Source organism: Entelurus aequoreus, linkage group LG16 (genome assembly GCF_033978785.1).
Source record: "Entelurus aequoreus isolate RoL-2023_Sb linkage group LG16, RoL_Eaeq_v1.1, whole genome shotgun sequence".
Lineage (NCBI taxonomy): Eukaryota > Metazoa > Chordata > Actinopteri > Syngnathiformes > Syngnathidae > Entelurus > Entelurus aequoreus.
The window spans coordinates 42,675,232-42,700,812 of NC_084746.1; the positions used below are offsets into that span (position 1 = coordinate 42,675,232).

General features: G+C 42.3%; 2 protein-coding genes across 3 annotated transcripts; both read left to right on the forward strand.

The window, feature by feature from the left end:
- Nucleotides 1–9,676: 9,676 nt before the first annotated feature.
- On the forward strand, nucleotides 9,677–17,873 carry si:dkey-7l6.3 (replication initiator 1). Its single transcript, XM_062023578.1, has 4 exons — nucleotides 9,677–10,090; nucleotides 13,516–13,601; nucleotides 16,573–16,648; nucleotides 16,739–17,873. The coding sequence occupies exons 1-4, from the start codon at nucleotides 9,817–9,819 to the stop codon at nucleotides 17,527–17,529; spliced, it is 1,227 nt and encodes a 408-aa protein (XP_061879562.1). The 5' UTR covers nucleotides 9,677–9,816; the 3' UTR covers nucleotides 17,530–17,873.
- Nucleotides 17,874–19,806: 1,933 nt separating this feature from the next.
- On the forward strand, nucleotides 19,807–25,368 carry LOC133631384 (zinc finger protein 180-like). 2 transcript variants are annotated; one of them, XM_062023579.1, is made up of 3 exons: nucleotides 19,807–20,222; nucleotides 22,045–22,093; nucleotides 22,171–25,368. In XM_062023579.1, the coding sequence occupies exons 1-3, from the start codon at nucleotides 19,956–19,958 to the stop codon at nucleotides 22,887–22,889; spliced, it is 1,035 nt and encodes a 344-aa protein (XP_061879563.1). In that variant the 5' UTR covers nucleotides 19,807–19,955; the 3' UTR covers nucleotides 22,890–25,368. The 2 variants fall into 2 exon arrangements, with proteins under 2 accessions (XP_061879563.1, XP_061879564.1); XM_062023580.1 differs by having other exon boundaries at nucleotides 22,174–25,368.
- Nucleotides 25,369–25,581: the final 213 nt, after the last annotated feature.

Genomic DNA, 25,581 nt, shown 5'->3' on the forward strand with positions numbered 1-25,581 from the left:
AAAATGGAATTTTTTTTTAACTTGGGACTTCCTGTGGGCCGGATTTTGGATGCTGGGGGGCCGGATCCGGCCCGTGGGCCGTAGTTTGGGGACCCCTGATCTAGAGGGTTGTGTTACTGTACTTATCATTGTACAAAACAGCGCTCATCTGCCATTTCTTGAAATAAAAACAGAACCAAAAACTAATTGTAAACAAACAATTCCCTTCATTACAATTACATGATCATTTTAATGCACCTTTTTTGTGATTATAAAGATCTTACATGCAATTAAATCTATAATTATTAACGCTCTACATCTCTTTGTTAAAATTAATCCTACTGTAAAAATGATGTTTTGTATGTATCTTCGTAAGAATAATATTTGTAGTACTCCACTAGAAAAATGTTCGATGTTGTTTTGAAGTACATTGTTCTTCACACTTGGTGAGCAAAAACTTGGATTTAATTCTCATCTAATGAAAGAAATGTAAATTTAGCCTAATTAATATGCAGAGTCTGTGTAAAAAGTGATGATTAATGATAATATGTGCAAAACCTGTTAAGTAGAGACATATGATATTGGCTAATTGCTACATATTTTGTTATCGTTCATATCGGTATCAGAAATGAAGTCCTGGACAATATCGTTATATCAGATATAGGTAAGAAAGCCAATATCAAGTACCAATCCAGTTAATAAAACTGAGCAACATTCTAAAACTTTATTAACAGGCCACCCCCATTTTCACACTGATTGTATTGACGTCAAAAACATGCTTAACATATGTGGGCATGTGTGACGCACGGTTCAGCTTCTGCACCAGGAGATGTGCCCGGACTGCGGCACCTGATCTAAAAGGTGTACAGTTTACAATCTCTAAAGACTTCAGTGGTTCTAAAAGACTGTCCAAAAGGATCCAGACCCCCAAATCACTTGCAACTCTGAGAGGGTCGAACAAGTCTCGCAAGACTTGATAATGAATGTCCAAAGACTGGACAGCAGGACTCCACACTGAAGTGTCCCTCTAAAGATCCTGAAAGACTTTAAAGGCTTCTAATCAAGACCCTGGCAGAGGTCTAAGACTCTACAGCTGTTCCTAAAGTCTGCTGCACAAGAACTAGCAAATGTCTGAGCTGTCCATTTTCAACTGAAGGAGACAAAAGTCAACTCCAAAGTCTCTGACGTCCACTAAAAAGACTAAATAGTTCAACGTATTTTAATGGAGCTTGTTGACATTCAGGGTCTTGGTGCAGGAAGAACATGCAGTTCTGAGGTTCAGTCCAGGTCTGTGAGCGGGTGCGTTGCTGGGCAGAAGAGGCTGAGAAAAGGCCTGGAGAGAACCTTGCCCACGTTGGCAAAGAAGTGGTTCTTGGAAGCCTTGCCTTCGCTGAGCAACTGGATTTGCGACTTGAGATGCTTGAAAACGGCATTGTCAAATTTGGAGTCCTGGGCCATCAGCGGCTGATGAGGAGAGTCAAACTCCTTAGAGAGGTCTTTAGCCACCGCCTGGACCACAGCGTCGTAGGCGTCCATGTCCGTGAGGGCAGATGCGAGGGAGGGACTTATCTCAACCACCGCTCTCTCCGACAGACGCTTGATGGCAGGCAAGATGGCAGTGATGTTGGTGCATGACCTGTAGCGCCACGACAGGCGCATGACCAGCGTGACAATAAGGGCACTGACCAGGCTCCTCATGTGCGCTTCGTGCATGCTCCTGCTCCGCGTCGGCCTGTCCGATGAAATGGGCCCGGTGCCACCACCACTCATGCCGGAAATGAGCGAGTCGATGTCGTTGAGGGCGCCTGACACTTCCACGCGACTCTTGGCGTTGACTCGCAGCACTTTGAGCCACAGGCGCATCTGTTGCAGGTACTTCTTGATGGTGTCGTCCGTGATGGCGTACAGGACATTCAAGTAAGAGTGCTGTCGGACTGTCTTGGTGGTGTCCGTCTCCGCGGCCACCAAGTGCTCATACACGGTGTCGGTTAGCTGCTGTTGGTTGTCCTCGTTGCGGCTCTCCAGCTCCCGGTCAATGAGGTCGGAGGTGAGACTGTTGAACTCACTGCTGAGCTCCTCCTCAGTCAGAGGCTGCGACAACCTGGACGTCTTCTGGCTGCTTTTGCCGGTGGTTGACTGACGAGTAGTGTCCAGGCTCGTGCGAAGTGGCAGGCTGACCACGAATGGCGGCGTAGGCTTCTGGAACATGCTCTTGAGTCCTGCCATCATCTTCTTGAACTGAGCGCAGCGCACCGTGTTCAACGAGCTCCTGACGACAAGCTCGTCGGTGCTGGCGGAGGGTTTGGGTTGGGAAGCGAAGAAACACTTGACCTTGTCCAATATGGCGGACATGTCGATGCAAGGTCTGGACACCATGCTGGTCCTGCTGGTGCCGGTGCACCCGGACTGCTGCTGGAGCTGGACCATAGTCTGTATTATTTCCTCTGCTGTGGACTGAGCTTCTTCCGAGCGCTCTGTATTTCCTTTGTCTTCGCCATCTCGCCCCTCCTTGGCCCACTTGAGCAGGATCCCCGCCACGGCCCTGGTGGCGGAGTCCATGTCCACAGGGGTCAGGCCGCTCATCTTGTAGAAGCGCTGAGTCATCTTGCTCAAGTAAGACAAGCATTTGTGAGCGTGGCACACCATTTCGTAGAGCGTGTTGACGCTTGACATGGTAGCGTTAACGTAAAGCAGAGGCTCCGATTGGCCCTCACTGCTGATGGCAGAGCTTAACACAGAGTTCATCCTCACGTTGGCCTCGGTCTCGATCAGAGCCGTGAAGCGCTTGGCGCCCACAAAATCCACCTCGGGCACATCGGCGGCTGCGGCGAACGTGGTCATAATACTGTCGCCAAGTTGTGGCGTGCATCTCTCAATGGCAGTGCTCATCTCGTCGGGGGAGGCGCGGCCCTCCAGGTGCTCCACCAGCACCGGCACCACCAGCCTCAGAACCTCCGTGGCCACCGTCTGGACGATCTCACCGCACATGTCTGCTAGGATCATGTCGATGGCTGGGTCGCGTACACCCGCCGCCAACAAGGCCCACTGAGCGGGCGAGATCCTCAGGAAATATTTCTCCGTCAAGGCCAGAAGCGCCTGACTGGAGATGTAACTTTCATCCTCCATCTTGATCCAAACAGGAAGAAGACTCACTCACGATGCGCAGTCCACAACAATTCAAACATTCTTGATGATTGATGGTTTTGGCCCTCCTTAAACCGTGATGTCACGTTTGATATAAACATGACGTCACCGCTCAAACAAGCACGATGTCATGTTTGATACAAACATCTTTGACAAAGTGGCCGGCAGGTCTCACTTCTGCCCGGAAGTTGGCAAGTTAAAAGTGTTGTTATCTTATCTCGGAAAAGGAGCAAAATGGGCGGACTAATGACACTTGAAAGTTGAAGGTGTACCTAATCAAGTGTCTGGTGGTGATGACGCGTTAGTATGACTGCAGTTCATTAGCAAATGTTGTATATTTGTTGGTCGTGTGATGGGTGATGAGCCAAGGAGACTGACTGGACTGGACTCTCACTATTATGTTAGATCCACTATGGACTGGACTCTCCCAATAATATGCTAGATCCACTCGACGTCCATTGCACCAAGGATTCTCATTGTCATCCTATTGGGTTGAGTTTTTTTCTTGCCCTGATGTGGGATCTGAGCCGAGGATGTCGTTGTGGCTTGTGCAGCCCTTTAAGACACTCGTGATTTAGGGCTATATAAGTAAACATTGATTGATTGAAGGAGACGCCAACGAGGAATCGTCAAACAAAAAGCTGTATTTGTTTCAGCGAGCCTCTGACTGGAGCTGCAGTTCCAGGAGAATGAGTATGGGCCGGATTACTCTTCTGCTGTCTTCTTGGACAACTGTCCTCAAATACCTTTTACACAAAGACCACCGCTCTTCGTAACTCTAGCCTTGGAGCCGGTCATGTCCGGACAAAAGCCCAGCTTGTTGTTTGGCCAGTCAACCTATCTCCTGTGATCGGTTTGAGTCGGGTGACCTCCGACCCCTATCCTCTACCTCTACTTGTGAGAGCTTCCTACCAGATGTTGCTAAATGTCTTTGCTCTTCCTCCTAAAACCCAAACTAGCATTCGGGTAGGATTCCAATTTCCTGGGGGCAAGAGCCACCACTCTCTGGGGAGCTTGTGAGGGACATGTGCACTTTTGACCTTAGTACACTGCAAAAACTGAAATCTAAGTATGATTAAATATCTCAAATAAGGGTGATATTTGCTTATTTTCTGTCTGATAAGATAATTATTCTCACTAAGCAGATTTTATGTTAGTGTTATAAATAAATGATAAATGTGTTATACTTGTATAGCGCTTTTCTACCTTCAAGGTACTCAAAGTGCTTTGAAACTATTTCCACATTCACCCATTCACACACACATTCACACACTGATGGCGGGAGCTGCCATGCAAGGCGCTAACCAGCAGCCATCAGGAGCAAGGGTGAAGTGTCTTGCCCAAGGACACAACGGACGTGACTAGGATGGTAGAAGGTGGGGATTGAACCCCAGTAACCAGCAACCCTCCGATTGCTGGCGCAGCCACTCTACCAACTTCGCCACGCCGTCCCCTGTTCTACTTGTTTTAAGGGTTTTGGTACTAAATTATCTCAATAAGATATTACAACTTGTTGCTGAGATTTTATGACCTATATTGAGTAAAACATGCTTGAAACTAGAATATCAACTGATGCAAAGCTGTGTCATTAACACTCACAAGTATAAAACTACTTTTTTAAAGTAATAATTTCTTACTTCATGCATGAAAAAAAGAATCATGATGCCGAGCGCATATCATTATGTCAAGATAATGGCACTAGCATTTACTCAATTTAAGAATATTTTTCAACATATTGAGCAAAAAGGGTATTTTTTATACCAAGAAAAGTGCACTTGTTATTAGTGAGAATATACTTATTTTAAGGTATTTTTGGGTTCATTGAGGTTAGCTAATTTTACTTGTTTTGGAAAGTCTTGACAAGCCGAATTTGGTAGATAATTTTGCTTAGTTCAAATAAAATATCCCTAATTTTTGTATTTTTTTTCTTGTTTTTGAACACTGACTTTTTGCAGTGTAGAATAATCCTCTAAAGCAGTGGTCCCCAACCACCGGGCCGTGGCCCGGTACCGGTCCGTGGATTGATTGGTACCGGGCCGCACCAGAAATAATTTTTTTTTTTTTTTTTTTTAATTTAATTTAATTTAATTTTTTATTTGTTTTATTAAATCAACATAAAAAACGCAAGATACACTTACAATTAGTGCACCAACCCAAAAAACCTCCCTCCCCCCATTTACTCATTCGCACAAAAGGGTTGTTTCTTTCTGTTTTTAATATTTCTGGTTCCTACATTATATATCAATATAGATCAATACAGTCTGACAATAAACATAAACCCCCCCCCCCCTTGTACGTGCTAGTAAACAATCATATAAGAAAACGGTACACGGTATAATTGACCTCACATGTTTAATTGTATGTAAATTAACTAAAAACACCAACCACCAATCTGTGATGGCAACATGTTGGCTGTAGCAGTGGTTTGAAACGCTTCAAAACAGGTATAAATAAGTATTTGTTTTGTCCGGCATGTCAATCACAAGGTTGCCAACCGTCCCTTGAAAACAGAATCGTTCCGTATTTACAGACAAAAGTTTGGTATTGAGTTTTCAACGGATGCACTTTGTTCCGTATTTGTATTACCGTGAAAATAAAAATAGTATCAATAGATTCCATTGAATACAGCTTTGACAATAGTTTGCTGCAGGCCAAGGCTAAACCAATCGATGCCAGCATGTCTGATCGCTCATCCGTCAAACCCATTGCAGTTCAACTTTTCTGGCATTTGTTTGTCTTGCCTTGGCTGCTGCCACTCTGCATTAGCGTTAGCCGAGCTTCTGGCAATGGGACTACAAATGTGACTTTTTACCACAATTACATTTTTCTACAAAAAAAACAACAAAAAAAACAAGGCAAATTTGGAATTTCGGAAGTCATTTTTTTCTGAGCTACGTGTAGCTCACGTAAACTACGTATGTGCTAACTTACAGAGCATCCGTAAAGAATTCACAGTGCTTCACATTTTCCACACTTCAAAATGAAATAAATTATTTTTGTCCTCAAAATTCTACACACAATACCCAATTTGGGGGAAAGTTTTTACTTATGTACATGTGATTTCTTAGTTTTTTAATTTTTATTACATTTACAAACATTTCTAAAAAAATTTAAAAAAAACTGTTCACATTGCCATTATGGAGTATTGTGTGTAGAATCTGGAGGACGAAAATTTATGTATTCCATTTTGGAATAAGGCAAAATGTGGAAAAAGTGAAGCGCTGTGAATACTTTCTGGATGCACTATTAATGGCTGGCTCACTCTTTTCAGACGTGTCATTTAGCATATCTGCTCTAGTTCAAACCCCGGCCGAGTCATACCAAAGACTATGAAATTGGGACCCATTACCTCCCTACCCACTCAGCATCAAGGGTTGGAATTGGGGATTGTCGACGTATTCGTTTAATCTGGAGCCAGAAGATGTTTAAAGAGGACACGATGCGTAAACTTAAAATCAGAAGTATTTATTCCCTATTGGATACAATTGTAATACAATTGATCTGAGTGCTATCTTTCCCTAGTATCATACAACATGGCGAATATAAAGACAATATAACATACATCCATAAACGTGGATGCATATGCAAAAGTGATATATTTGTACAGTAATCTATTTATATCTGCACATTATTGCTCTTTTATCCTGCACTACAACGAGCGAATGCAACGGAATTTCGTTCTTATCTGTACTGTGAAGTTCAAATTTGAATGACAATAAAAAGGAAGTCTAGTCTAAGTCTAAAAAAAAAAATGAAAGAGTTCCAAAGTGGGTATTTAGTAAAGCAGAGTGGGGAAATTTTGAGGACTTGCAGAAGAAAATATGACAAAGGTCAACGTTGTAAATAATGTTAATGTATGGGTCAGCAGTTAGGTCAAAACCTAGAAGCAGAAGCAAAGTCAATAAAAAGCTAGTTCCATGGTGGACAGGAGTGCCGTCCAAACAAAGCAAATAGACAATTAACATTTTAATGAATGAATTTGAATTAATTTATTTATTCCGGCAGACAGACATATACAGCAACACTTCATCACTCTTTGTAATTTGACAGACATGCAACGGCACCCACCGAAAAGGGATACGGGAAAAAAGCAAGAATGCTTATCCATGTCCCGCCCCTAATTTACAATCAACTTATATGTTGGTTGTATATGTTGGTTATATAGTCCCAAGTTTCAACAGCAGATTTGATGGATACATCACAATTTCAGAACAAGTATAACATTTGATAATGGATGATGATGACAAGTCAGTATACACACACAAGGGGTGTCCAAACTTTTCCCCCTGAGGGCCGCACATGGAAAATTAAAGCATGCGGGGCCATTTTTAAATTTTTCATTTTCAAACCATAATAAAATATATGGACTTTTTTTTTTTTTTTTACCTTTAGCTCCCGGGGACCATAAAGGGTCTCAGTCATTAAAATGTTAAAAATAAGTCAAATTATTATTTTTTATTTTATTTAACGCTTACAGTAAATCTCTATATCAACTTCAGGTTGATATGAAGAAAAAAAAAAAGCCTTTTTTGTCAAAGACAACTTTGTTTTTTATAGTAAAACTGAAATATGCAGTATTTAGTAATTAGAGCCATAAAAGATCAATAGTGCAGGACACCATTGTTTTTAATTCATTATTATTTTTGAGTAATCACAGTGTAAAGATAAATAAAATCCCACTAAATGTATTTGGGATCCAAAAGGTGCCCCACTCTGATACATTTTTATTAGTTACGAGATCAACTTCAGATATATCTGTCGATTTTACGTTTGAACTATTATTTGGTTTGTTTAATGCTCTTTTGTCAAAGAAAACTTTGGTATTTTTATATGGCAACCACACAATATATGCAATATTTTTTCCACATAAAACATTTTAAGGTGACATTTTTTAAGTAATTGCAGCCTTGAAAATAACACATCTAAACAGATTTGTCTTTTTTTTTTTTTTGAGAAATGGCAAAAAAAGAAAAATGAAGTGTCAGGTTCAAACACTGATGACATTTATTAAACAAAAAGGAATCATGCAGAGACAGAGTTAAATTTTGCTCAATTGAGGAGAGACGTTTTTTGGGCTGTACTCTAGTTACAGATCCAAACTACGCTCTAAAGTCCAGTCCACGTGCTTCCTCTATTTGGGAGGTCCCTGGTTACATCGCTGAGGGAAGGGGGTAATCTCGACAGCCCCAGTTAGACACAATATATGACTATTAATGAAATGCAAATGTGTTGATACTCGTGATATCGCCCTGTCTCTGCTCTGTCTGCGTCACGGCACTCGATGTTCAGCCTTGGCAGTTAGCAGGCCGATTCTGGAAACAAACACTGATACAAGACTGGCTTTGCACAGATACAAAAAGTACAACTTCAGCACAATTGATAATAACTATAGCAATGGCAGCGATGATATTACGGACCTTTGATCCCTCGGGCGGTACTGCATCAAAAAGCAACATCGGTGTGTAAAGGATATCACCACATGGGCTCAGGAACACTTCCGAAAACCACTGTCAGTAACTACAGTTGGTCGAGGAAAATAAAGCAAGGAAAGCAGTCGTGTGCATTGATGAGCATAAAAAAACACAGCATCAGAAACAAGAGAAGATTTAGTTTATGAAATACGGTAATTCAGGCAATCTGCAGAATAAATAAAGCGGGAGGTGTGGTAACATTTCTCTGGGTGCCTGCTCATGTAGGAGTTGTGGCCAACGAGTTAACAGATACGCAAAACAAGCAAGCACTAAAACAGAAGTAAACATGGAGATTAAGCACAGTAAAGAAGAAGTGAAGAACATAATTAAGATAGAACACAATAAAAAGTGGCAGGATAATTGGAATAAGGCAACAAAAGGTAGGGAGTATTACAAAGTCCAAAGGAGAGTAGGTGTAATGAGCGGAGGCAATAGAAATAGGAAGGGAGAATATATTATAACTACAATGAGATTAGGACGTACATAGGACAAACAGAAGACTGACATTGAAAAACACAATCTAAAAAATATTTGAGTACAACATTTTTTGTTTTATGTGGACAGCAGGCTCGAGGATGCAGTTTTATCTGGTAAATCGAATGACTAGAGGCCGTGGGGCCGAAACGTTGATTTTGATTTATAAAGAAGTTGTTTTAAAAAAGAATAATACAACCCATCATTTTGGTTTTTTTTTTAAAAATTAATTTTAGATTATTTTAGTTCACTGAAATTGATAGGGAAGCATAATACAGGGCTGTGTGACTGTTGCCATCAGATAGAAAGTGTTAGGACATGTTTTATACATTGTAGGAAATACAATAGAGAAAGGGAAATACTGGAAAGTAAGTTAGCGAAAGAGAAGATTAGGTTAGCAGAGGAAGATATTTTAGGATTGCACTCAGAACACATAGGTTATAAAGCATTATACACATGTTTAAAAAAAAAACTGGGTTAAATAAAAAAATATAGAGTAGGGATCCACCTCGGTGTACACACCATTTCAGTAGATGGCGGTAATGCACACCAGAAGGTTGCTTGCCAACCGCCATTAAACAAAAGAAGAAGAAGAACCAGGAAGTGAACGTTATAATGCGCATGCTGATTTATTTTGAAGGGGCATGGCGGAAATCAAAAGCGGTTTCAACAAAACCATTTGCGCGTCACACCAGGTAAACCAGTCCTCTGTTTCTGCTTCGACTCACATCTCGGCGGAGGTTTAGCGATGAAGAGCTTGGTGGCGTTCCACTCCCAGCTAGCCGCCATTATGGAGGCTCTGACCCGGGCAGCCGTAGCGGAGATCAGCGAGCTGGTGGAAGAAAGCTATACCGTCCTCCAGATGGAAATCAGCCGCAGCAGCCAGGAGAATGAAGCCCTGAGGAGGAAGCTGGACCTCATTGAGACCATCGTCGCCCCGGAACATGGCGGCGGAGGGGTCGCCGTGCTGGGCCCTGGCAGCCCGCAGGACTCTGGAGGGGAGGCGGGCTACTTGACCGCTGGTAAGTGACAGGATGCAGGCGTCAAAAGTGATCCACTGGACGGCCAATTCTCTTTAAAGTCCAACAACAGGATTTTACATTCCTAACACACATCATGACTGTTCAATTGGAGACAATACCAAACACACAGCCTGCTGTTAATACTAATATTCCTTGTAAATTGTATTCAAATTACATTGTATTGTCATACCAGCACATATGAAACATGCCATGAAGTTTAGCCCAGATTTAGCCCCATGAACAATTTGATTGATTGATTGATTGATTGATTGATTGATTGAAACTTTTATTAGTAGATTGCACAGTTCAGTACATATTCCGTACAATTGACCACTAAATGGTAACACCCGAATAAGTTTTTCAACTTGTTTAGGTCGGGGTCCACGTAAATCAATTCATGGTAAAAACATAATAATTCAAACAGAATATGATATAAATAGAATAGGTTATAAACAGCACAGAATATGAATAGAATAGAATCAATCAAAACATAAAATAAATGGTGATCCTGTAGTGCAGTGGTTCCCAACCACCGGGCTGCGGCCCGGTACCGGTCTGTGGATTGATTGGTACCGGGCCGCACAAGAAATAAATAAAATAAAAATACAAATATATATATATTATTTTATTTTTTTTAAAAATTAAATCAACATAAAAAACACAAAATACACTTACAATTAGTGCACCAACACAAAAAACCTCCCTCCCACATTTACACTCATTCACACTCATTCGCACAAAAGGGTTGTTTCTTTCTGTTATTAATATTTCTGGTTCCTACATTATATATCAATATAGATCAATACAGTCTGCAGGGATACAGTCCGTAAGCACGTATGATTGTATTTTTTAATGACAAAAAAAAATAATCCCCCCTCCCCGGTCCGTGGGACAAATTTTAAAGCGTTGACCGGTCCGCAGTTACAAAAAGGTTGGGGACCACCGCTGAAGTGCATATAGAATGTAAAAACAATGACAGTAAACCAGGGATGTACCGGTATTGTGGATACTGCGGTATTGCGGTTTCAAAGTCTTCACGTTCTTCGGCGCAGAACGGGTTCGACAAGGTGGGGCATATAACGCCTTAAACAGGGAGTGAAGTGTGTGTGTACTTGTAGTACAAACCCCAAAACCAGTGAAGTTGGCACGTTGTGTAATTGGTAAATAAAAACAGACTGCAATGACTTGCAAATCCTTTTCAACCTATATTCAATTGAATGCCCTGCAAAGACAAGATACTTAACGTTCGAACTGAGAAACGTTGTTGTTTTTTTGCTAATATTAGCCCATTTGGAATTTGATGCCTGCAACATGTGTCAAAAAAGCTGGCACAAGTGGCAAAAAAGACTGAGAAAGTTTGGGAATGCTCATCAAACACTTATTTGGAACATCCCACAGGTGAACAGGCTGATTGGGAACAGGTGTGTGCCACAATTGGGTATAAAAGCAGCTTCCATGAAATGCTCAGTCATTCACAAACAAGGATGGGGCGAGGGTCACCACTTTGTGAACAAATGCGTGAGCAAATTGTCGAACAGTTTAAGAACAACATTTCTCAACGAGCTATTGCAAGGAATTTAGGGATATCACCATCTACGGTCCGTAAGATCATCAAAAGGTTCAGAGAATCTGTAGAAATCACTGCACGTAAGCGATGATATTACGGACTTTAGATCCCTCAGGCGGTACTGCATCAAAAAGTGACATCAGCGTGTAAAGGATATCACCACATGGGCTCAGGAACATTTCAGAAAACCACTGTCAGTAACTACTGTTGGTCACTACAAATGTAAGTGCAAGTTAAAACTCTACCATGCAAAGCGGCATGGCGTAGTGGGTGGAGCGCCCGTGTCAGAAACCTGAGGGTTGCAGGTTCGCTCCCCGCCTCTTACCATGCCGTTGTGTCCTTGGGCAGGACACTCCACCCTTGCCCCGGTGCCGCTCACACCGGTGAATGAATGTTGAATGAATGATAGGTGGTGGTCGGAGGGGCCGTAGGCGCAAATTGGCAGCCACGCTTCCGTCAGTCTACCCCAGGGCAGCTGTGGCTACAAAAGTAGCTTACCACCACCACCAGGTGTAAATGAATGATGAGTTTTTAACATGTAAAGCGACTTTGGGTACTTAGAAAAGCGCTATATAAATCCGAGGTATTATTATTATTAAAGCGAAAGCCATTTATCAACAACACCCAGAAACGCTGCTGGCTTTGCTGGGCCCGAGCTCATTTACAAAACCCGTTTCCATATGAGTTGGGAAATTGTGTTAGATGTAAATATAAACGGAATACAATGATTTGCAAATCCTTTTCAACCCATATTCAATTGAATGCACTACAAACACAAGATATTTGATGTTCAAACTCATAAACTTCATTTTTTTTGCAAATAATAATTAACTTAGGCTGTAACACGTGCCAAAGTAGTTGGGAAAGGGCATGTTCACCACTGTGTTACATGGCCTTTCCTTTTAACAACACTCAGTAAACGTTTGGGAACTGAGGAGACATTTTTGAAGCTTCTCAGGTGGAATTCTTTCCCATCCTTTTTTTATGTACAGCTTAAGTTGTTCGGGGTCTCCGTTGTGCTATTTTAGGCTTCATAATGTGCCACACATTTTCAATGGGAGACAGGTCTGGACTACAGGCAGGCCAGTCTAGTACCCGCACTCTTTTACTATGAAGCCACGTTGATGCAACACGTGGCTTGGCATTGTTTTGCTGAAATAAGCAGGGGCGTCCATGGTAACGTTGCTTGGATGGCAACATATGTTGCTCCAAAATTTGTATGTACCTTTCAGCATTAATGGCGCCTTCACAGATGTGTAAGTTACCCATGTCTTAGGCACTAATACACCCCCATACCATCACAGATGCTGGCTTTTCAACTTTGCGCCTATAAAAATCCGGATGGTTCTTTTCCTCTTTGGTCCGGAGGACACGACGTCCATAGTTTCCAAAAACAATTTGAAATGTGGACTCGTCAGACCACAGAACACTTTTCCACTTTCCACAGTGATTTCCACTTTTTATATTTGATTAGTACTATTTTTTTCTAATTAGCCCGACCTAAGCCTAAGGTTTTGTGTTAAATAAATAATAATCTTTGTGATTAACACATGATTTCATATAATTTGACAAGGTTGTAAACTGTAAGTAGGCCCATCTGTAGTGGCAAAGTCCCGGGCTTAAAAAGGTTAAGAATCCCTGTCGTAGAAGATGTTTAGCTTCTCATATCAGGCCTCATCAGTTCATGTTCAGAGACTACAGAGGAAAGATCGAGTCTGAGCGCTTGGTGCTGAATTCAAATGAGTTTTCCTCTGCCCTGACAAGAAAAGTCTTTTTTTATTTTAAATGTTTTTATTTTTTGCTAAATGATGATTTTGGTTATTGAAGTGTTTTTTCAATTTTTCTATTTGTTGTCCAGTGTGTGTGACATCATCACGAGTTGCAAAGTCGCCAAGCCTTGAGAGACGTAGTAGGCGGGGCTTGTCATCAGCACCAACAGCAGAGGTGAGCGGTCAATGACAGGGCAAATGTGATGTGTGTGTGTATATATACACATAGAGGATATAATACCAGCATTTGTGTTAAAGTGAAGAAAGCATGACTAAAAAGGACAACAATTAGTGAATAATTCTACTTTTCAAGGAAAATGCGTCATCATTATTGCAATACTTACCTGTTTTTGAGGGCCCAGAATGGAATAATTTAAAGGCCTACTGAAATGAAATTTTCTTATTTAAACGGGGATAGCAGATCCCTTCTATGTGTCATACTTGATCATTTCGCGATATTGCCATATTTTTGCTGAAAGGATTTAGTAGAGAACATCGACGATAAAGTTTGCAACTTTTGGTCGCTGATAAAAAAAAGCCTTGCCTGTACCGGAAGTAGCGTGACGTCACAGGCTGAAAGGCTCCTCACATTTCCCCATCGTTTACACCAGCAGCGAGAGCGATTCGGACAGAGAAAGCGACGATTACCCCATTAATTTGAGCCAGGATGAAAGATTTGTGGATGAGGAACGTGAGAGTGAAGGACTAGAGTACAGTGCAGGACTTTCTTTTTTCGCTCTGACCGTAACTTAGGTACAAGGTCTCATTGGATTCCACACTTTCTCCTTTTTCTATTGTGGATCACGGATTTGTATTTTAAACCACCTCGGATACTATATCCTCTTGAAAATGAGTCGAGAACGCGAAATGGACATTCCCAGTGACTTTTATCTCCACGACAATACATCGGTGAAGCGCTTTAGCTACGGAGCTAACGTGATAGCATCGGGCTTAACTGCAGACAGAAACAAAATAAATAAACCCCTGACTGGAAGGATAGACAGAAGATCAACAATACTATTAAACCATGGACCTGTAAATACACGGTTAATGCTTTCCAGCCTGGCGAAGCTTAACAATGCTGTTGCTAACGACACCATTGAAGCTAACTTAGCTACGGGACCTCACAGAGCTATGCTAAAAACATTAGCTATCCACCTACGCCAGCCAGTCCTCATCTGCTCATCAACACCCGTGCTCACCTGCGTTCCAGCGATCGACGGCGCGACGAAGGACTTCACCCGATCATCGATGCGGTCGGCGGCTAGCGTCGGATAGCGCGTCTGCTATCCAACTCAAAGTCCTCCTGGTTGTGTTGCTGCAGCCAGCCGCTAATACACCGATCCCACCTACAGCTTTCTTCTTTGCAGTCTCCATTGTTCATTAAACAAATTGCAAAAGATTCACCAACACAGATGTCCAGAATACTGTGGAATTGTGCGATGAAAACAGAGCTTTTTGTATTGGGATACAATGTGTCCCAATACTTCCGCTTCAACCATTGACGTCACGCGCAAACGTCATCATATCTAGACGTTTTCAACCGGAAGTTTCCCGGGAAATTTAAAATTGCACTTTATAAATTAACCCGGCCGTATTGGCATGTGTTGCAATGTTAAGATTTCATCATTGATATATAAACTATCAGGGGCCGTACTTATCAAGCTTCTTCGAGTGCCATTTTACACTTAAGACCTGAGAATTTGCGAAATTTAGTCCTACTCTCAAACTTAAGAATAAAAGCTTTTTATCATGTGGGGCGGTATAGCTCGGTTGGTAGAGCGGCCGTGCCAGCAACTTGAGGGTTGCAGGTTCGATCCCCGCTTCCGCCATCCTAGTCCCTGCCGTTGTGTCCTTGGGCAAGACACTTTACCCACCTGCTCCCAGTGCCACCCACACTGGTTTGAATGTAACTTAGATATTGGGTTTCACTATGTAAAGCGCTTTGAGTCACTTGAGAAAAAGCGCTATATAAATGTAATTCACTTCACTTCACATCACCGTCAGTCTACCCCAGGGCAGCTGTGGCTACGAAAGTAGCTTACCACCACCAGGTGTGAATGAATGATGGGTTTTTAACATGTAAAGCGACTTTGGGTACTTAGAAAAGCGCTCAATAAATCCCAGGTATTATTATTATTATTATTATCAACGTTCTTAAGTCTAAGAATCACTCCTACTCTCCACGATATTTAAGAGACCTTCAGAGGTGTCTTAAGTGGTTAGGAGTTGCCAGCAGGGGATGGCACTGAGGCGAGAGAGACGTGCGCGAACGTTCAGGGAACGGAACAATGTTTTTTTTTGTTTTTTTTGATGACGAGCAGCTGATCAAACGGTATCGTTTAGGCAGAGCGGATATTTTTGTCACAGATTTAATACTTTTCGATTCCTTGTTGATTTCTGCATGTGGCTGCAGTGGGCTAGTATATATAGAGCCACCCACACCAGTTTCAAATTAGTTGCCTAATTAATGAATTGGAAAGAAAATGTTATGACAGTAGCGTATGTGTGTGGCCGTGAGGTGAGTGACGTCAGTGAGTGTGTGGGCGATAGAAGAGAGGGAGCGGTAGCGTGAGTGTCGGCGGGGACTAGTTTGTTTTGTATTATTTTGTAGTTTATTGTCAAAATATACACTCCCATTGTCCACTTAAATATTTCCAAGATATTTCTTTATTCTTAGACAACGGATTCCCTTCCGTGATTGGTCATTTCTATGGACACAGAAATGACGTCACCTAAAATTCCGTTTACGGCACATAGTAATGTCGTAATTCAGCTCTGAGTGTGACACTTAAGATTCAGTCCTACACTTCGCTGAAAGTGTGAGTAAGACGCTTGATAACTAACTTTTAAGTGCAGCTTTCAGCGAAGAATTTATTTACTCTTAAGTCAACTCTTAGCAGACTTCTTAGGAGTAATTCTAAGAAACTTGATAAGTACGGCCCCAGGTCGGTAGTAGTGGGTTTCAGTCGGCCTTTAATTTTAATGCATTTCAATGTTGATTTCAATTGATTTGATATAAACGCTCCACCAATTAAACTGGTAAGTCAAGGTACTACTGTACCGTCATACAACGACATGCTGTTTTTTGAAATTGTTGTGTACATATTTTTCCTCAAAATAAAATCTGCTTCTCTGAGGACCAGACCAGAGAGAAGGATGTTGTTGTGATCAAACAGGAAGTCGCCAGCGACACAACTAGCCAGCTGCTTGTGGATGACGGTAAGAAAGTGACATCACACACTTTATATGTTGATGTGATGTTGACATGCTAATGTAGCATCTTCATAACACGTGTGCGTGTGTTTAAAGGAGCGACGATGCAGCCATCGCCAGCTGACCTTCAGGGCGGGCCCTCTGGCATGTTCGCCCCTCCCTCAGCAGATCTGAAACCTTGGGAACAAAACAGCGACGCAAACCCGGTCGAGCCTCACAATTTTGTGAGTGTTCCTGGGTCTCCGGCATTTGCAGGTTCCGCCAGGGACATCTCAAACGTGTTTGATTTGGCCTCAGGGTCAGACGAAAAAACGTCAGTAGCAGCGAGGAGGTTCCCGGCAGGAGGTCCGGCAACCGGCGAACTGAACCAAGCCGTCTCTCTGCACGGTGACACCACCGAGCTGGACCTTTGTGGTCCATGGGGCAATCAGGGCCTGTCAAGCATGCTGGCGGTCTGTCACAGGCGGCATTCGGAGCCAGACCGCCGTTCAATGGCGCTGGAAAAAATGTCTGACATGACCACGACCTTTCCTCTGGCGCTGGGCCTGGCTGCGCACAGACTTGAGGCTGTGGACCAGAACCACCTCTGCAGGGACAGACGCTTCGTCTGCAACTACTGCGGCAAACGCTTTACATCCTCACGGAGCCTCGAGACGCACGAACGCGTCCACACGGGCGAGCGTCCATACAGCTGCGGTCAGTGCGGGAAGCGCTTCACGCAGTCTGGTCATCTAAAGACCCACCAAAGCGTCCACACGGGCGAGCGACCCTTCGCCTGCCAGTACTGTGACAAGAGGTTTGCTGGCAAACAGAACCTGCGCATCCACCTGCACAAACACCACCCGGCAGAGCCAGAGCAGCCCAACTCTCTACAGCAGGAAAGATGAGCCTCCTTCCTGGGGCAACTTGCCAAACTAAATCTTCTGACGCTTTTATGAGGAACTTCAATTCTTGAACTTATTGTAGACCTTTACCCATCCTGATGGACCCTACCTCATACAATGTGGAACCTTTTGTCATAGGTCTGGCGGACAGCTCAGCCCCCACAAGGTTGTTGAAGACTGAGAACAGGGTTTCCGCAGGTCATTAAAAAGCATTCAAAGTCATTAAATTGATTTTGTGAAAATAAAGATATTAAATGGCATTAAAAAGCATTACATACATACAATGTCCAGAGGCAATAAACATTTTCAAACAATTGCAATTGACGACAAAACAAACCACCAGACCCAGTTTTTTCAATTGGGGAAAAAACTGCACTTCAAGATGTTCAATATTTTTTGAAGTGCAATATTTTCCAAAAAATACTTTTATTTATCAATTTTATTTTGATGTTTGTTTGCCTGGCAGCATGGTGGTACGTACCACCATGCTGCCAGGCAAACAAACAAACATACAGGGGTTAGTGTATGTGCCTCACAATACGAAGGTCCTGAGTAGTCCTGAGTTAAATGGTAAATTAGTTATACTTGTTTAGTGCTTTTCTACCTTTTTTAAGGAACTCAAAGCGCTTTGACACTATTTCCACATTCACCCATTCACACACACATTCACACACTGATGGCGGGAGCTGCCATGCAAGGCGCTAGCCAGGACCCATCAGGAGCAAGGGTGAAGTGTCTTGCTCAAGGACACAACGGATGTGACTAGGATGGTAGAAGGTGGGGATTGAACCAGTAACCCTCAGATTGCTGGCACGGCCACTCTCAACTCCGCCACGCCGGGCTCGGATTCTTTCTGTGTGGAGTTTGCATGTTCTCCATGTGACTGCGTGGGGTACTCCGGCTTCCTCCCACCTCCAAAGACATGCACCTGGGGATAGGTTGATTGGCAACACTAAATTGGCCCTAGTGTGTGAATGTTGTCTGTCTATCTGTGTTAATTGACCCTGTGATGTGGTGGCGACTTGTCCAGGGTGTACCCCGCCTTCCCCCTGAATGCAGCTGAGATAGGCTCCAGCACCCCCCCGCGACCCCAAAAGGGACACGCGGTAGAAAATGGATGGATGGATGTTTGCCTATTTAGGATACATTTAATTATCGGTTATTTACCTTCCACACACAATAGCTAAAAATACTACAGGGATGAAAACTATGTAAATTGCGTTTAAAAGTGTTACTTGTGTTATATTTTATGATTACATTAGTGCTTAATTACAATGATCAATTTCAAATTCTTACAATTTGTTCAGACAATTGGATGCTTTTGACGATATGTAATAACGATCTGCAGTAGGACATGGGCATTACATTGGTTTTAAGTTGCATTAAATTAGATTTGCTGATACCTGCAGAACACCCTGGAGAAAGCTTAAAACGCAACAAACCACACGTGTCTCTACAAATTTGAACTCGAACATTCAGTGTTGAAAATAAAAATCCAAACACATAAATTAGAACATTGTTGTGTGCACAACAGCCTTTTTTTTTTTTTTTTTAATAAAAAGAAAAATACAATATTTACAGTCCTGACATAAAATTACATACTTACCTCGTGTAAGCTTTTCGTTCACAAACAAACGTCTACTTTTTTTAAATTTATTTTTTTACTGTAAACAATGAAGTGCTTTTATTTTGTAACGTCAATAGTGCGTTACCGCCGGTGTTGTACCAAAATCTGTTACCCATCGGAATTTGTAACTCCAGGGGGCGATGTTCCCATGGCGTTTGTTTGATGGTATAACGGTAAGCCCAAAGAGGAGGAGAAGAAGAACGCTTGCGTAAATGGCGTAAACTATCCTTAATGCTGAAACGTCAGTTGTCAGAATTTCAGCTTTAATAAATTACACATATTCTGGAAATCAATGACTTACTTTCATTATAGTATGAGTCCATTGTATCAGCTGTTGATTCTTTCTCACACACATACATTTTCCGGGTTAAAAGCTATCATGGAATGAAACGTCAGTTGTCTGAAATTCTGACAACTGACGTTTCAGCATTAAGGATAGTTTACGCCATTTACGCGATACAATGGACTCATACTATAATGAAAGTAAGTCATTGATTTCCAGAATATGTGTAATTTATTAATGCTGAAATTCTGACAACGGACGTTTCAGCATTAAGGATAGTTTACGCCATTTACGCAAGCGTTCTTCTTCTCTTCCTCCTTGGGCTTGCCGTTTAACCATCAAACAAACGCCATGGAAACATCGCCCCCTGGAGTTACAAATTCCGATGGGTAACAGATTTCGGTACAACACCGGAAGTACGGGCGGAAGTACAACACTTTGTTTTACAAATCAGCGTTCTAAAGAAACGTCTTCACAGATTCAGGCTTTCAGTGTGAAGAAGGTCCGGTTCGGCCCCAAATGTCAGTTTTGACGGGACAAGTTCTCCGCGACCAGCTCAGCGTCATCATGGCGAGGCTGAGCCAGGCGGCCATGATGGAGATCTGCGAGTTGGTGGAGGGAGCCTTGGTCGGCCTGCGCACCGAGAACCAGCAGCTCAAGAGCAGGCTCGACCTAATCGAAGCCGTCGTGGTTCGGGGCAGCTTCGGAGGGAAGGAGGCCGAGCAGTCGGAGCCCGACGGCGGCGGAGGAGAAGCCGGTGGAGGCGCTCAAATATCCGGCGAGGAGGTTAGCAGACGTTTGACTGGAACCTTGTAGAACAAATAATATTATTACATTATTTAATGTTTAGTTTTGACATAGTTGTAATGGAACTTTATTGTCATTGCACCTAAAAAGTACGTCGGAATTCGTTTTCACTACAACCCGTCCAAGAACAAGACATACAATAAACGGTGGTAGATAGAACATGAAGACCGATGGACCCCGTAAAGACTGAAAAAACAAAAAGGTAAACAAAGAGGGAGGAGGGAAAAAAAGCAACTCCCAAACTAAGCTATTTGGCGGGGGCACAGTTTGAGACCAGAAAAAGACCTCAGTCAACATAAGCACGTATTAGTATAGTATATGTTGATGACCTTTTAAACTAGACGTGACGTTACATTCAATGACTAGATCTAGTTGATGTACCTTGTCTTTTTGATGACGTCAGAAAAAAGTTGTCCTATGCGCCAATCATTAAAGAGATGTGTAAGCTCCGCCTCTTCCGCTCAACGACAACTGCAGCTATTTTTGCAATAAAAGGCTGCTGAAAAGTGGTCCTTTTGGGTACATTTGAGCACCAAGCAAAACATAACTAATAGTACTATATACTAGGGCTGCAACAACTAATCGATTAAAATCGATTATAAAAATAGTTGGCGATTAATTTAGTCATCGATTCGTTGGATCTATGCTATGCGCATGCGCAGAGGCTACTTTTTATTTAAATGTTTAATTTTTTTTTATAAACGGCAACATTTACAAACAGCTGAGAAACAATAATCAAAATAAGTATGGTGCCAGTATGCTGTTTTTTTCCGATAAAATACTGGAAAGGATAGAAATGTAGTTTGTCTCTTTTATCCGATTATTAATCAATTGATCAAAGTAATAATCGACAGATTAATCGATTATCATATTAGTTGTTCGTTGTAGCCCTACTATATACTATAGCAGGGATGTCAAACGTACGGCCCACGGGCCGGATGAGGCCCGCGAACAGGTTTTATCCGGCCCGTGGGATGAGTTTGCTAAGTATAAAAATGAGCAAACATTTTTGAATGAAAGAAACTGCTGTTCTAAATCTGTTCACTAGATGTTGCAATAGCAATTGTTTGTATCTTTGTAGATTATACTACATATTTAAAAAAAAAAAAACACATGTTTGTGCACCAGTTGAGGAAAATGAACAAACTACATAAATAACATCTTTTAATTAGATTTTGATATTTTTTTTATCTTGATAGATTGAAAATTAACACCCATGAGTTGACTGATGAACATTATCACATAATTTATTCAGAAAGTGTAAATACAGACAAATAAATACAATTAACCGCAACATGTAAGTGTAAAAAAACCCCCAACAACATTATGATTTGTACATTTTCAGAATGTGCTTGCTCTATTTTTAAACAAAGAAAACAATCTGAAGTTGTCTTTATTTTTTAGTTATCGTATCGTGATTTTACTAGTCCGGCTCACTTGGGAGTAGATTTTTCTCCATGTGGCCCCCGATCTAAAATTAGTTTGACACCCCTGGTCTATAGCATACTCTGTTGTACTATAGTACAGTATACCGGAATGGGCTTTTTCCTGCATTTTAGTATACTGTACTATGCTAATATATATTATGCTGTATTATAATAACCTGTACTGTACTATATAATATAGTATTCTGTACTGTTATACTGTAGTAATCCTGTACTATGCTATAGTATACTGTATTGTGCTCTGATACGCTACGCTATAGTAATACTGTGCGATGCTATAAGAATACTATGCTATGATGTTAGTATATTTTACTCTGGTATACTATGCAGCTGACGTTTTTTTTGTGTTTTTACAGCTTCCTGACGTGGTGCTGATCAAAGATGAAGACTCAGACATTATGAAAGGTGCGTGATGATGTCATCTAAATGGGGCGGGGCTAAACGACAGTAACAGCAGAACGCTAAGAATTATTTGTCTTCAGTAGAGGACGTCACGCCGTCATCCACCACCCGACCAAAGAAGAGACATCGAGCGAGAGACAAGGACTCGGAGAGAAAGGTGTCCTGTGATGAGGTTCAGGGTGGGGTCACTGTGTACTCGTTGAACACTCTGGGCTCCTCCTGCCAGCCTGCCGCGGGCGAGATGTATTCTTCGTTCGCCCCTCTGGAAGAAGAAGAGGTCCAACTCATGGACCAGGACAATCTGTCGTATTTGTCCACTAACACCCTGATGGACGGGCAGCCTTCCACAAACGTCAACGCGGCATGGAGCGAGCCAGCGGCAAGTCACGTGACCTTTGCGCACTTTGACCACAATGAATCAAGCGACGCCTGCGGCCTCAAGATGGTCAGCGTCTCGGGCGCGGCACCGCCCGACCGCAGCGACACAACGTTCGAGTACCAGGCGGGTGATGTGTCCGACGCCTTCGGAGGCGGCAAAGGTCGTCGCTTCGTGTGCCACTTCTGCAACAAGACCTTTGCCACGTCTCAGAACCTGGACGTACATATGCGCATACACACGGGCGAGAGACCCTTCTCGTGTCAGCAGTGCGGAAAAAGGTTCACGCAGTCCGCGCACCTCAAGGCTCACCTCAACATCCACTCGGGGGCACGACCCTTTGCCTGCACCATGTGCTCGCGAACTTTCAGTGCCAACTACGCCCTCAAGATGCACGTCAAGAAGTGTCACGTCAATGGCTGACGCTCCGTTATTAGGACATGATTATTTATTATTGCTACGTCTCAATCGCTGACATTTTTAAAATACATTTACACTTCCGCAAACCTATACATACACTATATTGCCAAATGTATTTGGCCACCTGCCTTGACTCACATATGAACTTGAAGTGCTATCCCATTCCTAACCCATAGGGTTCAATATGATGTCGGTCCACCTTTTGCAGCTATTACTGGGAAGGCTGTCCACAAGGTTGCGGAGTGTGTTTATAGGAATTTTCCACTATTCTTCCAAAAGCGCATTGGTGAGGTCACACACTAATGTTGGTCGAGAAGGCCTGGCTGTCAGTCTCCGTTCTAATTCATCCCAAAGGTGTTCTATCGGGTTCAGGTCAGGACTCTGTGCAGGCCAGTCAAGTTCATCCACACCAGACTCTGTCATCCATGTCTTTATGGACATTGTTGTGTGCACTGGAAGACGAAGGGGCCCGCTCCAGACTGTTCCCACAAGGTTGGGAGCATGGAATTGTCCAAAATGTTTTGGTATCCTGGAGCATTCAAAGTTCCTTTTACTGGAACTAAGGGGCCAAGCCCAACTCCTGAAAAACAACCCCACACCATAATTCCTCCTCCACCAAATTTCACACTCTGCCCAATGCAGTCCGAAATGTAGCGTTCTCCTGGCAACCTCCAAACCCAGGCTTGTCCATCAGATTACCAGATGGAAAAGCGTGAGTCATCACTCCAGAGAAGGCGTCTCCACTGCTCTAGAGTCCAGCGGCGAGGTGCTTTACAACAGTGGTCCCCAACCACCGGACTGATTGGTACCGGGCCGCGCAAGAAATTAAAAACAAATTTTTTATTTTTTATTTTTATTAAATCAACATAAAAAACAATATATACATTATATATAAATATAGATCAATACAGTCTGCAGGGATACAGTCCGTAAGCACACATGATTGTATTTCTTTATGAAAAAAAAATAAAAAATTCCACCCCGACCACTGCTTTACACCACTGCATCCGACGCTTTGCATTGGACTTGGTGATGTATGGCTTAGATGCAGCTGCTCGGCCATGGAAACCCATTCCATGAAGCTCTCTGCGTACTGTACGTGGGCTAATTGGAAGGTCACATGAAGTTTGGAGCTCTGTAGCAACTGTCTGTGCAGAAAGTCGGCGACCTCTTTGCACTATGCGCTTCAGCATCCGCTGACCCCTCTCTGTCAGTTTACGTGGCCTACCACTTTGTGGCTGAGTTGCTGTTGTTCCAAAACTCTTCCATTTTCTTATCATAAAGCCGACAGTTGATTTTGGAATATTTAGGAGCGAGGACATTTCACGACTGGATTTGTTGCACAGGTGGCATCCTATGACAGTTCCACGCTGGAAATCACTGAGAGCGGCCCATTCTTTCACAAATGTTTGTAGAAACAGTCTCCATGCCTAAGTGCTTGATTTTATACACTTGTGGCTGGGCCAAGTGATTAGGACACCTGATTCTGATCATTTGGATGGGTGGCCAAATACTTTTGGCAATATAGTGTACCTTATCTTAACATTTACGTACGATTTCTATTCTTAAATACATACTATCTTAACATACAATCACCGTATTGCCTCACATGATTATTTATGGGTGTGGCAAATCACAAATTACAAACTGTTTTCAAATTGGTGTCAATGATTTTGTTCTATTGTGGTGCAAAAACAGCAGCTATTAGGGGACAGAGTGAGAACACCACTGGTTTGAACCCACACCCCAGAAGATGGATAATATATGTCAAATGATATATCATAATCATGATATGTACATGCGATTATGAAAAATATCTATTTGGTCCTCACACTGTATAATTATATATATATATTTTTAACACTGTAATAAATGTAATGTGAAGTGTTTTATTTCTTTTTTTTACCAAACTAAAAACAGTTATAAGATAAAAGCCTTCCTTTCTAAAAATGTATTTTCAGCCATGGCCAACTTGCACTTGCATGCACAAAAATACTACTATGAAGATTTGATCCATGTGACTTGTAAGCACCAGAATATTTAAACCAAGATAAACCAAATGAATAAAAGATCAAAGTGCTTCGGCGCCATTAAAAATTTTTATTTTGAGGGGTCTCTTGACAAAAGACACAGAGTGGTATGTGGGGGTTGTTGGTGGAGATGGGATTTATGGCTCTGAAGGGAATCGGATCTAGAAGAGCTGATCAAAAAACTGGCTCCTTTAAACATTTTTTAGAAGTTCATGAAGGAAATTATCACGGGCAGAAATTGTAGGATCCAAAAAACGAATTTTCAGCAATTTATACTCTTTGTGGGAATTATTGTAAAATATTATTTAGTCTGTATTGTGTTTTCATGTTAACATTGCAATAAAGTGGAACCTAATTCCAATGCTCTGCCAGATCAATATTTTGAATTTTTCTCTTACCGGGGAAACGTTATGGCAAAATAAAAACTAAACTAGCCTACAAACAATACATGTAGAATACCCATCCATCCATCCATCCATTTTCTACCACTTGTCCCTTTTGGGGTCGCGGGGGGTGCTGGAGCCTATCTCAGCTGCATTCGGGCGGAAGGCGGGGTACACCATGGACAAATCGCCAACACAGATAGACAACATTCACACACTAGGGCCAATTTAGTGTTGCCATGATCAACTATCCCCAGGTGCATGTCTTTGGAGGTGGGAGGA

Coding starts and splice junctions, on each gene's coding strand:
- si:dkey-7l6.3 (XM_062023578.1), top strand. CDS start 9,817: ATGAAGAGCTTGGTGGCGTTCCACTCCCAGCTAGCCGCCATTATGGAG. Junction 10,091..13,515: donor GGCGGGCTACTTGACCGCTG/GTAAGTGACAGG, acceptor TTTGTTGTCCAG/TGTGTGTGACATCATCACGA. Junction 16,649..16,738: donor CCAGCTGCTTGTGGATGACG/GTAAGAAAGTGA, acceptor GTGTGTTTAAAG/GAGCGACGATGCAGCCATCG.
- LOC133631384 (XM_062023579.1), top strand. CDS start 19,956: ATGTCAGTTTTGACGGGACAAGTTCTCCGCGACCAGCTCAGCGTCATC. Junction 20,223..22,044: donor CTCAAATATCCGGCGAGGAG/GTTAGCAGACGT, acceptor GTGTTTTTACAG/CTTCCTGACGTGGTGCTGAT. Junction 22,094..22,170: donor AGACTCAGACATTATGAAAG/GTGCGTGATGAT, acceptor ATTTGTCTTCAG/TAGAGGACGTCACGCCGTCA.